Genomic DNA, 15,998 nt, shown 5'->3' on the forward strand with positions numbered 1-15,998 from the left:
GAGTGGTGGCACTGGGCAGACGGAGGAGCGTAGCTCGGTTTGCTGGACAGAGAGACGGCGTCGTCGGGTGGCGTTGGGCAGAGGAAGGTGACGCGACGCGGGTTAGGGAGGAGGTATTTCGTGGGGCTCTGAAATTTGAATCGACAAATGGGCTCTGAAATTCGAATGCAGAAGAAAATAATCAAAACGCACGTTTTGTCTAGACAGCAGCCACTAAGGTGTGCAATGTATGTACTGTTACTGTAGTTGCTCTCTAGAACTCAAAAATTATATACTTATTGATTAAAATTTTAAAAAAAATACCCAAATTTTCTCATAAATCTACTTCTTTCATTTTTGAAAAATTATTTTCATCAGTTATTATTCACTATTACACATCTCACATCTTATAAAGAAATTATAAATATAAAATGTGAGAATAAATAATAACCGATACATAACACGCCTCTTCATTAATGATTCACCAACTTATAAATAAAGGTTCAACCATAAGTTATTAATTTAAATGATAACTTGTAAATGTAATCATATTCTTTTATATTGATGACTTTAAGCCCGATTAATATAAACATGAGATATTATGATACCCCGTCTCCTTTTTCACAAAATAATGTCAATTTCTACTAGAATTTACAAAGTAAAAATAATTTTATCATCATTTTATTATTATCTTGACAATATGCATTGACGTAACATTAAATGATAAATTTATAAATAAAATATAATAAATAATCTCTAATCACTTAATAATATATTATAAAATGATAAGAATACGATAGTAAAACCTTACTCGTTTGCAAATACTCTTTCAGTTTGCTCCGCAGACTCATGTTCCTCTTGATCATTTTCTTCGGTCATCATAAAGGTTTCTTTCTTCTTTTCTTTATATTATTTTACTTTTCTGTTGGTACTCGGAAAATGGAAGAGAAGACAGAGAGAAAAAGAGTAATGCTGAATTTTGTGTGCGGCAGTTGCTGTTTCTTTCATCTTTCTTTCTTTCTTTTTAATCCACCATATAACGCATAGCATCATCATCATCAACAATATGCCATTTTAGGCTCTGCTTTTTAAGAGACCCGACCATACCTAAAACAAACAACAAAGTCTGTTTCCATCCTAGTTCTACTACATCTCTATAGACTCAGTTGCAGCAAACGCCAGTGAAAAAAAGAAAGGCAACTCATTTCTCAACCCAAAAATAAAAAATAAAAAAGGAGGGGAAGAAAATACAGCTAAAGTTGTATAGTTTTTCCCCTAGGCAAAGTATAATAAAGTCGAGAGTATGCTTTGTTTTTTATTCACAACATACAAATCAATCACATTAGGTATGAAATCCGTTGAAGAAAAGCAACAATCACCGGACCCTTCAGAAATGTAGATGAAGCATGTTAAGAACAGAACACCACACGACTCAGTACACAACAAGACTGTCCATTCAACTCTATACACAGGCCTTCTAATGTCAACTGTAGCAATCCACTATTAAGCTGTTGCAGCTCCTTATCTTGTTAACTCGCTTCTGCTTTAAAAGCTTAGACTTATTTTCGTATAATTCTTTATAAAAACTGAGGGATTTTTAATGCAAATGCAAGGGGGGTTTTAAAAAAGAGAGAAAAAAAAAATTCAAGTGACAGTATTTACGAAGGATTTTTCTCTTGGAGGGAGATCACGGTTTCAAAAGCACCTACCAATGCCTTAACCTTGCTCTTCCGGGTTTCAACAAGTTTACTTGCCGTTTCTTCAATGACATTATTAAACAAACCCTGTGCGTCTCTCTTTCCCTGCACATCTTGATGTCTCAAAACAACTTTTTGGGGGCTAGGTTCGGTGCCATTTGTATCACCATCAACTTCCGTCCTCTTAAAGCTTCTTCTTCGGGAAGTGACCTTGACATTATGGTTCTCCCCCAACACTTTTCCTTGCCTAAATTTGAGCCTCCTTGGACTGTCAGTCAAAGACTGACTATCAACTACCTTCCCTCTCCTGAACTTCAATTTCGACAATTGGCCCTTTTTATCTTCAGAAGGAACCACTCCAGCCTTTCTGGACTTGCCAGTGAATCCTTTTTCCACAGTGTCTGCTTCTTCTATGCTCTCAACTCCATTGTTTTCTGAGGGTGAGTCATCTTCTGCTTCACTTGTTATATTTTCAGATTCCTCTAGACATTCTTCTTCATACGATGAAGAAGACTGAGCATGTGGGGGGGATGAAGACTTTGGTGATGACAATAAAGCAGGCGATAATTCGTTCGCACAACTTTCATTTTGATCAGATTCCAGAGGCCTATTTTCTGTTTCCATCTTAATGACATACAGGGTTTTCTCCTGAACCTTGTCTTCGCTGGGTTCCCTAGGTTCAGCTTTTCTGATCTTGTTTTTGTTCATGTGAGGAGACACAGTTTTCAAGTCCCCATGCTTTCTTCCATTTACATTTGCAACTCTATTGACAGAAGACTTTGAAGACAATAAAGCTGCTGGATGAGCCAAGACCTTATTTGCAGCTATTTTAGAGGTCCCTGACGTCCTGCCCGTCTTGACATCACTCTTTCTTAGGCCACTTTTACCTACTGTAGAATTAGGAAAAGATCTTGGCTCCAATTTCAAAGATTTTGGATTCAAAGAAGCAGCACGCTTCTCAGACAAGTCCAAATCTTTGGCCTTCAATGAACCTTTTTTCGCAGAAACTCTCACTTTTTCAGCAGATGGCACTTCCAGCTTCATGGCTTTGGGTGTATCGGATGTATGGGTTTTTGAATAGGGTGAAGATTTAAGCATGACCCCAGGTTTCTTTTTCCTTTCGGCCAGAACTTTATTTTCCACAGGACTTTTTCTGTCAGATGGTTGTATTGACACTTCCTGCTTAACAGTTTGAGGGATATGAGATGCACGGGATTTGGACGCAGGTGAAGGTTTGAGCTTGACCACTGGTGTCTCCTTTCTCCTTGGCAGATCTACACTCACTGCTGCACTTCCACTGTCACATGCTTTTTTAATAACTCTTTTCAGGATGGGACGTCTTGCCTTTGCTTCAAGTGCATGTCCTCTCCCATACTTACAAAGATCATGACAGGAACCAGATGACGCCCTGAGATAATGAGGAAGAACACTTTCTTCAGGAGTTGAAGAACTTACTTTTCCTGTAGAACTTCTCTTCAAATTGTTGACATTTGGCTTAGTTCTTTCTGGGGTCACTGGTAAATGAACACTGTCCTCAGCCATCACGCAGGAAAGAGATACACAGAACAAAACTCAGAAGAGACCCTGAAAACCAACCATATCATATGCAAAGGAATAATATGAGTTAAAATCACTAACCTAAATGACCAAGATATAATTTTGGAGAAAAGATCAAAGAAATTTAAATTGTAACGGTATAGTAGAAATAAACATACCAATATCTAGTCTAAATTTTCAAATTACAGAACTTCAAGCAGTAAATGTTTCCACAATATCTTTAACCTGAAAATAAGAAGAAAACAATTAAAATGGGATATATCCTTTTTGGGATCGGTTGAGACTACAATGAACTGAACACGTAAACCAAAACGGCAAAAAAGTATGTTCCCAATTTTGAGGGAGATAAGGCACCATTACCATTTGAAATAATTGATAAAATTATGAATTAAGAAATGGCAAAAACGATAAGCTTTCAACACTATCATCTGTCATGGACTAAAAATATTCCAAACTGCCAACATAATAAATGCTTTCTTGTATCCTAGTTCCAAATTTAATATCATATTGGCAACCATTGATGGTATGACGTTTAAAGAACATATCGAAGGAAATTTACAAGTTTTCTCTTTCATCCAAAATTTTATTTTATGTACATTCTCTTTGGATAGAGGAGAAAAATCTCACTTATGTCGTGAACAAATAAGTGAATTTACTGATAAGAAAAGATGAGCAAGCCGAAGGCAATAAGAAAAGGAACAATTGGACAGAAGGTATCCCTTAAAAACTAAAGCAAAAATAAGAAAACCTCAACTGTCAATCATTCACATATAAGAATCAAAAGTATGCAGCCTTTTATAAAAATACAACCCACGCAGACTCTCAATATTTACAAACGCCAATTAACGGATAGATGCATCAAACTCGTGCAATTTTTACCACTGCAGGGCGACAATTACAATGCCGCATACTACACTCCTTTAAAGAAATAGATAATAATTTTCCAAATAATCCAACCCAAGATCGCAAATGCAAGAGAAAGGGACATCACCGGATTCGTTTCTAATAACAAATATGAGGGAAAATTAAATAAGCAAGAAATAAAAATACGGCAACACAAAATTATAAAATTCAGTTGAGGGGGAAACAGAAGTCGGCACTTCTAGGTTCATTTGAGGGGAAGAAACAAGTCTTTTTGGAAGAAAAGGAACTCCGAAATCTATAATTTAACAACATTTATCGATAAGAACAATGACAAACGACCAATATAACAATCAGACAAGACAAATCCATCAACAAAGGCTAATTATTCTTCGAACCCACTTCCAAAAATCAGAAACTGAACACAGCCCACATCAGAATATCATTAAAGAAGATAAGACAGCGCCCCATAGCAAGCATGAAAGCTAAGTAACCCTTTCAAATGCCACACGAGAAAACAAACCATTAAACAAACAAAACCCAATGTCCCAAACCCACGGACATATACGTATTATCAAGATCGACCCGTAAAAGAACAGAGCAGAAACAAGGCTTACCAAAGCTTTTCTTTACAACAAACCACCGCCGAAACCAGGATTTTCAGCAGACGCCTGTGTGCAAAGGGGGGAAAGAACCAAAACGGCAAAACCCAGCTCAAATTTTGAGAGAAAAACGACTTTATAGCGTGGGGGAAGGCTCAGCAATGATCCTGAAAACGCGTCGAGATAAGTACCTCTTTTTTTGGCTTCCTCAGCTAAAGCCTGCTTAACCAGAAACCGTAGAAAATGCAAAACCGAAAAATTGTGAATTAACGAATGCGGCGTGCACGACTGTACGTGCCTGCCTACCCGTTCTTTATTTATTTTTTCCCTCTATTGGGAAGAAATATATAAATACATACGATAAAAAAAGAAATATATAAGTGTGGGATTTGCTTCAGAAATCGTGCAAGCAACTGTTTCTGTTTTCTAGATTTTTGTTTGTTTTTTTTTTTTTATGGATTAGGTGCGCTTTTCTCTGCTGTGCGTGCTCGTTACAGAATCCAACAGAAGAAAGACAGAAAGAGACGAGGAAGGAAAGTGTTGGGAAATAGCATTAAGGGGTCCCGCACGAAAATGGAGAACGTGTGAAAAATCTAAAATCGAAGTGAATTTTTATAAAATAATATATAAAAATAATTTTATTTTCTATAATTATCTTCAATTGAAAATATAATTATATAAATAATTGTAAAAAATATTGTACCTTCATCATTACTCGTCTAAAAACTATAATATATAATTTTTCAGTGTGTTATAACATTGTCCCTCCATAATAATTAGATCAATTTTTATTTTAAAAAATAACAAACTTAAACACTTATGGTACTATTACATTAATTATAACAAAAAAATATAAATAAAGTATGAAGTATTTTTCTAACATATAGAAAAGAATTGCAAGGATAAATTTGGTTGTCACAATTAAAACGACATGATATCCCATTGCGTTTGGGCTTTGAGAACGACTTTTTGAGGAATCGAATAGTCTTATGACTGATGGCCTTAGAATGAGAAACATTTCTTAAATGGAAAATTTTCGAAAGTTAGTTCTATAACCATTTTTTAATCATATTTTCCTTTTGTAGTTGTAAAAAATAATCCGTTTTTCACTGAATAAATCTTACATTTTTACCCTTCTTAGATAATAATGGTTGAAATAATGACTTAGGACTTGTTTGGAAATAATCTCATCCTATCTCCTTCCCAAACATAATTCAAATAGAAAATTTTTAAACTAACCATTACAATTTTTCTAAATTTTTAAACAAAAAATAAAAAACAATTCAACTAATAATATTATAAAATTATATTATAACAATATTTTAATTTTAAAATATTTTTTATTCAATTTTTTCTCTTTTCTTTTTTAAAACTTAAAAAATACTCAATTCAAATTATCTCATTATTATTACAAACAATCTTACTACTATTCATAAAAATTTTATTTAATCTCACTTCTCAAACGAGCCATCAGTGTTTACAACTAAAGTTAAAATTAAATCTTTGACATCTATTTATGTTTTATAGTTACACCATTCTTCTGTAAAACTTATATATTCTTAAAAAGAGTCAAAGTACTAATAATTTTATATATAAGTTGACGTGGTAGACTTCTATATCAGTTGTGTGTTTAGTGTTTCAATAAAGATATTTGAAAATAGATTTATTTCTTTTTTTAATTGATGGGTCGTTGTAGATTTTAGAGAATCAAAGACATCTTGACATTTCTTAAATGTGACCTTTTATTAGGAATTTTTTTAGCAAAACCTCTTTTCTTGATATTCTATATGCTTAATTAAATAGAAAACATATTTTCTAGATCCTTTTTATGTTTACTCTTTGAGAATAACTTCTCATCGGAGTATCCTATAAGTGTAGAATAACGGAAACCAATAGATACAAGTCACGTAAGGGCTACATCTTCAAACCTGATGCACCGCGCTGCAGGGGAACCCACTCTGTCGAGACCCCTCTCTCTCTCTCTCTCTACGAAAACCCCCTAACCTTTCTCTCTCTCCGAACTCTCTCTCCTCTTCCCTCTCCTTCACGAACCCTGACTTGACCAACAAAATCCTCTCAAAAGTCATAGAGTACTGCAAGAAACAACCATTGTTCTAGACCAGCTTCCCAGTATGCAGCTTCCTAGTAGCAAAATCCTCTCCAAGGTCATACATTGAAACATCTGTTGTCAATCGGACTTAAAAACAGAAATTTATAGTTGGCATTTTCTAGGCCAAAAAATAGAGGATTTAATTATTGCTTTCTTTAAGAACTATGATGAAATATAATCCATAATTAAACCTAGGACTACAAAATACCTCTATAATATTGGAAACAAATGAGAAACTTGGAGTATGTAATCTGATTTGATAGAGTGTGTGTGTATATATATACACTACACTTTCGTTCTATTTTGATCATACTAAGTGGTATGTGACACATTTATCACCATTAGATGATAAAGAATTATGCAACAAGTGATCATTTAATCGTGATAAATATGCCACATCATACTTAGTGGAATGAAAGTGTGATAGTAATATGGTATATAGAATTTTCATATATATATGAGTAATACTGCGTACAATTCCCATTTAGGAACTGTTCATGCAAGTTTATATAATTTTTCTTTAAAACTTTTTAAAATTACAATAATATCCCTCTTAAAATAATAATTTTTTTTCTATTTAACGGAATATTTGCACTTGCAATCTCTAAGTGGAGACTACAAATAGAATTACTCTATATATATATATATTATATATATATATGGTTATGAGATATGAAGAACCAAAACCATAGGCTATGAATATTGTCTAAATTTTATTTATTTTTATTGTCTCGAAAGCATTAATTTTGCAACTTTAAAGGATATTATAATTAAAGGGGATGAAGTGTCAAAGAATCGAAGGATGAGGAAACCTTAACTTGGAGGTGCTTCGCAATTTCAAAGAGTTAGTTGTGTGGCGGGTGTTCCCTTTAATTGAAGTAGGTGTGTGCCTATTTTTTATTTATTAATATAGCATGCATATATATATATATATATTTATTTATTTTGTACCATAATTTTAAAATATTATAGCAATGAGGATTTATATTAATTATAATACATTCTGATGGTCCTCTCCCTCTCAATCACGTGGACCGACTTTTCAAACTACTTAACAAACAATAATATTATATATAACCATGGCGGGGAATATTATAAAACTATATTATATATATATATATATATATATATATATATAGCATAAAAGATGCAGTAAATTCAAGCAATGATGATTGGTGATGATCATCCATGCATGCCACCACATAACACTCATGGGTTTTCGACTAAATTTCTTGCAATGATGACATTTCAATTTCTTTATTTTAACTTAAATAAATCATGTGTTTTGAAGTGATATTTCTCTTATTATTATAATCATATTGATCATATATAAATAATTTAGTCACGAATAAATTACACAAAAATAAATTTTAAAATTGACATAATTTGATGCTTAGATTTACGTAATAAAGATACGTTAGTTTGTAGATATATTTTAATATAATTTATTTATATATCACTTCTCTATGACTCAACTAAATTACATACGGAAATTGATAATTAAAGATCATATATTGTTTGAAAACGAGGATGAAGCTGAGGGGAGGACTTTCCCTTTCTAATCCAAAGTCGTATTTTTCGAACTTTTCAGAGCCTGTTACATTCTATGTGGGGAGGACTTTAAGTACCGATGATCTCTTGTCCAAGAAAAAGGAATAACGTAATAACATTACTTTGCTTGCTCAGCATGTCACGAACATGGAGGGATGACAAAGGACGATCGAGATGCGTGGGGTTTCAAACATGACATGCTCTTTAATCATCTTTTTATAGGATCAACAACAATGAAAAAGAAGATAGATTGCGTCTGAATATGAAGTCGGGCTTGCTTGCCCTAAAGTTTTGATAAAGTTATAGCAGCAAAATAAAGTAAAGATCATGGCGGAAAAATACAATAAATATATCACCTTGGATTCTAATGTCTCTTTCTCTCCAAGCGTTGAAATCTAGCATCATCATAAAGGCCACTTAATTTCATACAGAGTGGCCCAAAGCTCGTTTGGATGGTGAGATGAAATAAGATGAGATGATTTTAAATAAGTTGAATAAAATATTATTTTTAATATTATTATTATTTTAAAATTTAAAAAATTAAATTATTTATTATATTTTGTATAAAAATTTAATAAAATTATAATAATAAAATGAGATGAGATGAGATCGTTTCGTTGGTCTGTACCCGTGCACGTGCCGTGCCCATCATGCATGCAATGGAAAGTGAAATCAAAGTGTCAATGTATTTGGTAGCAAAAAATTAGTTGAGGAGGATGACCCTCCAACCAAAAAGTTGGCTATGCTCAAGAAACAATGCTCTCTTATAAATTCCTTCGCCTTTGAATATTCACAGCTTCCAGACATGTCTATTAATGGTGGTGGAGTGCAAATTAGTCCTTTGCCTACAATCTCGATATCTTCGATATGTTTACTGGGAAAAGTGCCGGCGAGCTACGTTGGATTGTCATGCGCAGTGCGCACATGGAATTTTAGTTGCAAAGAACAAAAATAAAACTGAAAAGAAAAGAAGTAGATGCTGAAAATATGATTTCTATGTTCCATCCTCATATCAAGCAAAGTTTCGTGGTTGGGTTTACGTGCAAATTTGCTTAAGCTCAGGAGAAATTTGGAATTTGTTTGCGAATAAATAGTTATGCATAAAGGAGGTCATACCAACACAAGCTACCTAAAGAGATTCGTAAGGTAAAAAACTTACAACAAAAAGAGAAATCTTATAAAAATAAATTGACAAATTGACGTGATTTGATATAATATATTATATTATAAAATTACTTTTATTATAAAATAGATCTAATATATTATATAAAACCATATCAATTTATAAGATTACAAGCTCTTTTTGACCGTAACACTTCTCAAACAAAAATCAAGTGTCTTGGTTGCTATCTCATTACGGTTGTGCTTGAAGAGAGATTGCAGTTTTTTGCAAAATTTTAAATACCGTTTCAAAATAATTTATATATAAATATATTATATATATACACAAACTATATTCTAAAATGAAAATAAAATAAATCATAAACTCAATAAATTCAGATTCTTTATCACTTTCTTTACTCCATCAGAGGTTAAAAAATAAAATAAATAATAAAGATCCCATAGATGTAGTACATGTGCAGAGGTAGCTAGCTAACTAGCATTCTATGTAGTACTGCATGTCACGAGGAAACAAGCCAAAAGAAGTGAAAGATGGGAGGTCGAAAAATAAAAATAGTTCGACTATTCAATACAGGTGAGCGCAAGAGAGAATAAGGAGACAAGATCAGTACGTGTCGTGGTCTAAAAATGGTCTAAAAGAGAAGAGAGAGACAGGGCAGTAAGTGTCGTGGTCTAAAAGAGAAGAGGGAGGCGCATATTATGTAGTGCATAAAAAATGCCCGTCATTTTACCTTAGTTACAAAAAAGCCATACATAAATCAGTACTTGAGCACTTGAGCTTTCTATACATGTACCGGCCGAAATCTGGCATACCAGCCAGTACCGGCCGAAACACACCGGTATGGCTGATATTTTAGCCGGTAAGAAACACAACTTTCTCGTACAGACTACTGTTCCAGTATGAAATATTTTGACCTTACTGGCCGGTATGATACGAAATTCAAAACTTTGATTTTTTGTAACGACAGATCATACTAATAAGTCAATAGCAGCGGGGGTTGATCTGTTTATTTCAAGCAAATGATGTAACGTGTTTACCACCATAGTTGTTGTCTGTACTCCAATGCCCTTTACTGTATAGAAGTATCACAAAGCGAGAAATCTGCTGGACTGATTCTACTTATTTTCCTTCTCTTATCGTGAATTTAAATGGAAATTGTTGAAGATTCACAGCACAAGAACCTGCAGGGACAAAAGACTATAATATAAAGTTGCTTTGTCCCAACTCTTACCATCAGACAAAACTGTAATAAAATCACATAACCATTACGTTGAATTTTTTCCAATGCAAACAATCGTTGAAGCTATTCATATATAGGCCTCGTAAGAATTACCTATTACAACTGTACAGCTTTGGAAATCCACAACGGAACTGTCCGCAAATAAAGAATTTGCATTTGGACCTGGATGAAATCAACACTTTAAAACTCCAGAAAATGATTTCACATCTTCATACCACCTGCATTCCATAAGAGCCGAAACGATTCTGAAAATGAAGAGACTTGGATGCTACTGAGACGGGCTTCGATGGAACTACTCAGCTCAACCTTAGAAGGTGGAAAATCGTCGCATTATACACAGCACTTGCAAACTAAGAGAAAAAGAGCATCTCATGTGATGATTTCTCTCACAAGCCAATCCAGAGTAGGATATGCGAAGTACAGTATGAAAAATGAGGGGAGAGCAAACAGAAGTGTGACAAGTATGTACAGAGCCAAGATGGTTGCACAGGCAGGTATTGCATATAAGACAATCAGAAGAAATATAACAACCAACGGGAACTTGGCGGTCAAATGAACAAAGAAAACCAGCGACTTTTGAAGCGAAGTGTGTAAAGCCTCCATACTGAGGTAATTATTGAGACGGCCATGGTTATGGCTCGATCTTGATGGCTCAGGATGTCGAGTATGTTGTACCCTCCTAAGGTTACCATGGCCAACTTGACCATTTGGTAAATTGCCATTTGCTGGCCGGACTGATTGATGATCCGTAGAGAAGCACGAATGAGACTTCCCTCTATCACCATTCATGCTCTCAACCATCCAGAGAAGAAAGTAGTTCTTGCGAGGAAACTTGAGATTTCCCCCATAAATGAGACGAAAGGATAAGATATTACACCACGGGCAGGATATAAAAAGTGGAAGCTGAACTGGTAGAGTGGGAAATTTCACAACGGCCCATTGTAGTCCCAGTATGCAATTTTTACAAAGGGTATGGCCGCACCATAACACATAGGGTACATTTTCAACAATGTTGAATGATTCCCAGCATATTGGGCACTCTAGACCTTCCTCTCTGCTAACAGTTGAAGAAGCCTCATCATCAGAGCATTCAGAAGCAGCTTGGGTGGGGTTTAGACAGCCATTTTTCAGTCCAACACTTCCAGCTATGCAATTGGATGCAAAATTCCACATTCTAATATCGGAGGGAGAATGAACAAAAAAATTACAACGCTTGCTAAGGCTAACAGCAATCTGCCCCTGAAAGTAAACATAGAGTAAATTCATCAGGCAAATGGCCTTTTATGCGGTGTTTTGGTTAAACATTTATCTGGTGCTCCATTTTGTGTCATAAAAGTAAAATATGTGTTGAAAGTGCCAGCAGTATATATTCATGACAAGACAGCCCAACTATGCCCGCATCCTAACTGATTGGGACAGGCTACTAACATATATATATTAACTGTACTTTTTTCAAAATTGACATAATCCTTATAATTATAGTCCTCCAGGGAACAAAATCAAATTCACGCCTGTCAAGGCCCTAAAGAGGTATAGCACTATATAAAATACAAAAAATGCAAGCAAAAGTGTGCAGAGGCAGAATGAATAACCCGAGATGAAGAGAAACCAACTCATCCAGAAAAGTTTGGTTGTAAACTTATTGAACTACAATGGTGAAAACTTGGAGCTTGTAAGTCCGGCAATATCTCTGCTTTGCTCGTAAAATCTGAAAAGCGATCTATAAAAACCAAGAATTACCAAGCAGCCCCATTTTATGCACTAGAAAGGATGTAAATATGCCTCTCAAGGACTTGTAACAGAGAAACAAAGTGCCTGATAGTCGCTGATCTATATAAAACAAAACTTGGTCAAATCTCGAATCAAACCAATTCATCCTAGACTCCTAGTTAAACCCATACCCATGACTATTCAAGGAAAGTAATTCAAAACCTCAAAAAAAGACATTTTCTTGGCAAGGTGTTTTTTTTAATATGCAAGTCACAACCCCAAACAACATTGAAAAGCAATATTTATCGAATCTCAAATTTTCCTTCATTAAAGCGAAGTTTCAATCAGTTATCAGTAACTGCATACATTTGCACACCAAAAACTAATCCCGAGTTCAACTTGAACCACGTTTATGTTTCTAGTTGACACAGATTTACCAAAAGGTCAACGGGTCAGGCTTTGAAACAATAACTCCTGACATACAGTGAAAACTCCGGGGTCCGGCTTCGCTTCGAAGACTATCCATTTCAAAGTCTAAGCAACGAATTTCAAATAGGACCATTCAAATTCAGCCTTTCATACCAAAACCCATAAAGAACTCGAAGAGAAAATCATCGAAAATTGAGGCCATAAGCCTAGACCTCAAAATCTAGGTAGAAGGGAAAAAAAAAAAAAAAAAAAAAGGAGCATTAAATAGAGGTGGCAAACGATCCGCCAAATATCAAGCACGCTTATAAATACCAATTAAGCTAGAAAGCTTAAACAATGAAAGGAGTGAAAGAATTGAGAGACGGTCTCACCGATTGGTCGAAGTGCAATTTGACAAGCGAGTATAACGGGGGTTCAGAAGCAAACACCCTCAATCTCTAAGCTCTGAAACGGGCTATTGCAGAGAAATCGAAACTCCGAACCATTAAAAAACAGGAACTTTAAAAGTGAGATTTGGGGTTCGAATTTGGATCTTTTTGTTGTCGGATTCGCTGGGTAACAAAAAGGAACGTCGCGGAGGTCTTGCCTGAGTCGGCTCTGCACAGTACCCTCCCAGTTTTACAAGGCATTATCCGGATTTATGTAACCTCCGAACAACGTCGTTTTCTGTTGAATGGAGCTGTTGCTGAATTTAATTTTATTAAAGAAAACTAAGTTAATTTATAATAAATAACATATATAAAATATAAATATTCTGACATTATAAGCTTCTGTATTAGCAATGCCTTTAATATGTCAACAGGCAGATTTACTTATAAAAAAAAAAAAAAAATCAACAAGTAGATTTAAGACTCATTTGATTATATAGATGAGATAATATGATATAAAAATTAAAAATTAAATAAAATATTATTAGAATATAATTTTTTAATATAATTTTTATTTTAAAATTTGAAAAAATTAAATTATTTATTATATTTACCAAACCATACTTTAGATTTTTTCTCCATTTATAAATAAAAATTTATATCTTAAGTTGGTGTATAAAGCACATCATCCATTGACCATGCTATTGAGATGTTGCAAGAGAAACTTAAAATTCAAATTTCTTATAAATTAAATTTTGTCATGTCAATGGTGTAAAAAATGTGCTCTCCACACCTGTTTATAAGTAGAAGAACTCTTTATAAATTACAATTTAGATATTTCTTTTGCTTTATTAGGAGATTGAATATAAAAATTCAGTTTCTTCTAAATAAAAGAGGAGATGAGATGGTTTACTTTTATGAGTAATATTAGGTATAAATTTTAAATAGACAAATTACATATAAATTGTTTATAAAAAAGTAAATCTCATTAAATTATAATAAATTTTTTGACATTTTTTGACATTTTTTGAGATGAGGTTATTTTTTAACAAAAAGATTAAAACTTATCTATTTAGAGTTTATAAAAATAATTTCTCTACTTTCATATACCCACGAGCACAAACCACGCCAGTGGAAGTAAACCAAGTGAACTTGGGCTTGGGCTTCACATATCTTCTCCCTTTGAATGTGGCAACCTTAGTTAGAACGAAACGTCAGGAACCCATAAGGAGCGGCCATAATGCGAAAACTGATCACCACCATTGGTAGCATGCCTTTCAACAAGCCACAAACGTCTAACAATGCAAGATTATCATCCATTGGTTGAAATTGTTTCTAAAATGGTAGAAAGGAACAACTATGTATTTGGATGTTGAGATGATCTTAGATAATTTGAGTTGATCTGTGAATAATAATATTTTGTAGATCCTATTGAAATGTGTTTGAATGTAAATAAATTAAAATGTGTGTGTTAATGTATGAAGTAGGTTAAGATGAATTTAACTTTTTATAAAAAAAATTAATAAATTACTAAATTTAAGATCAATCAACCAAACACAGCTTGGAAAGTTGAAACTACGTATCTATCTAGCTTATGACCATATTGATAAATATATACTATTTGCAGTGGGCACTCAATAATAATAGAGGAAAGAGTAGTAAAGCCTGCATGGGTTTAATTCTCTGTTGGAATTAGATTCGTTGGATGGGGGCCGGATTCGTGTTCCAAGTTTATATGTGAAACACGTCTCACATATCAGAATTCCAATGGTAACAAAAACTGTACTCAATTCAACGCCAGAAAAAAGTGATTGGACATGCGATATAGACAAAATGGAAGGGATCGAAGAGAATCATGAACACCACATGCTTGTGCGAGTACCTAAATGAAAATTATTGTACTACTTGTATAGGTTAGGTCACGGTGTTCAAATTCAAAACCTTTCCAGAATAGTGTTCACAGAAGCGCTCATGTGCTTCCAAATTTCCCTCCTTGGGGATGGTACGAATTGATCTGGGCCCGACAATTCGGTGGATATGTAAAAAGCTTCCGATCTCCACCATAGGAGCCGATCGAGATCAGGGATCAGTAATTCAGATGGTTGGTGCGTACAAGAATCTGGTGTGTGATACTTTATTCAGTGCATGAAAGGCCATGATCAAAGGGACATGACTGTGGATTCCATCGATAATTGATGCCAGTTCCATGCTTATAAATTCATTCACTTTCACTGAAACTACGTGTTGTGTATTCACCTGTCTCAAACTCTGACCTGACTATTTATAATCTCCATGGCCTTATGCATGGTTTAAGTCGCTATGGAGGGATTGCAGGCCCCAGAAGCAGGAAACAAAATGCCTTTTCTCAGGCCACCTCAAGTAGAAGTACTTTATAGTTTATCATCATGAAATTATAAATATAAGGCTTCTCATGTTTGCAGATCATGTTGTCCACTACTTCCATTTCCAGCCACTTCGACAAAATTTAGAACACAATCACGAGTGTAAGGGGAATTTTCCCCTTGGAAAGGCCCATAAGGCCTCGAACTCAGTCCAATGGGATCTCTTATCCAAATAAGGAATGGAATGACAACCAGGGAAGAATGTTGACTGATCGACAAGACAGAATAACTTGACACACTGCAGCTGCCCTCAGGAACAAAATGTGCACGGAACACACGGAGAACACGGGGGATCTTCGATTTATCGGTATCATGTCATCTACGACTCATAGAAATCGGATCGGGCTCAGGGAATCACTCTATATTAAT

General features: G+C 34.4%; 2 protein-coding genes across 10 annotated transcripts; both read right to left on the bottom strand.

Annotated features, from left to right (window-relative positions):
• Positions 1–1,269: 1,269 nt before the first annotated feature.
• Positions 1,270–5,157, bottom strand: LOC121248296. Of its 3 annotated transcripts, XM_041146716.1 has the most exons (4): positions 4,888–5,156; positions 4,712–4,765; positions 3,392–3,458; positions 1,270–3,260 (listed from the first exon to the last, which is right to left on the bottom strand). In XM_041146716.1, the coding sequence occupies exon 4, from the start codon at positions 3,216–3,218 to the stop codon at positions 1,638–1,640; it is 1,581 nt and encodes a 526-aa protein (XP_041002650.1). In that variant the 5' UTR covers positions 3,219–3,260; positions 3,392–3,458; positions 4,712–4,765; positions 4,888–5,156; the 3' UTR covers positions 1,270–1,637. The 3 variants fall into 3 exon arrangements, with proteins under 3 accessions (XP_041002650.1, XP_041002651.1, XP_041002652.1); XM_041146717.1 differs by lacking the exon at positions 3,392–3,458 and having other exon boundaries at positions 4,888–5,157; XM_041146718.1 differs by lacking the exon at positions 3,392–3,458 and having other exon boundaries at positions 4,712–5,157.
• A 5,521-nt stretch (positions 5,158–10,678) lies between these two features.
• LOC121248348 lies at positions 10,679–13,514 on the bottom strand. 7 transcript variants are annotated; one of them, XM_041146803.1, is made up of 3 exons: positions 13,231–13,514; positions 12,334–12,428; positions 10,679–11,959 (listed from the first exon to the last, which is right to left on the bottom strand). In XM_041146803.1, the coding sequence occupies exon 3, from the start codon at positions 11,891–11,893 to the stop codon at positions 11,090–11,092; it is 804 nt and encodes a 267-aa protein (XP_041002737.1). In that variant the 5' UTR covers positions 11,894–11,959; positions 12,334–12,428; positions 13,231–13,514; the 3' UTR covers positions 10,679–11,089. The 7 variants fall into 7 exon arrangements, with proteins under 7 accessions (XP_041002737.1, XP_041002735.1, XP_041002734.1 ...); XM_041146801.1 differs by having other exon boundaries at positions 12,313–12,428; XM_041146800.1 differs by having other exon boundaries at positions 12,334–12,440.
• Between the last annotated feature and the right edge of the window lie 2,484 nt (positions 13,515–15,998).

The sequence above is a fragment of the Juglans microcarpa x Juglans regia genome, chromosome 2D (assembly GCF_004785595.1).
Source record: "Juglans microcarpa x Juglans regia isolate MS1-56 chromosome 2D, Jm3101_v1.0, whole genome shotgun sequence".
In the NCBI taxonomy this organism is placed as follows: Eukaryota; Viridiplantae; Streptophyta; class Magnoliopsida; order Fagales; family Juglandaceae; genus Juglans; species Juglans microcarpa x Juglans regia.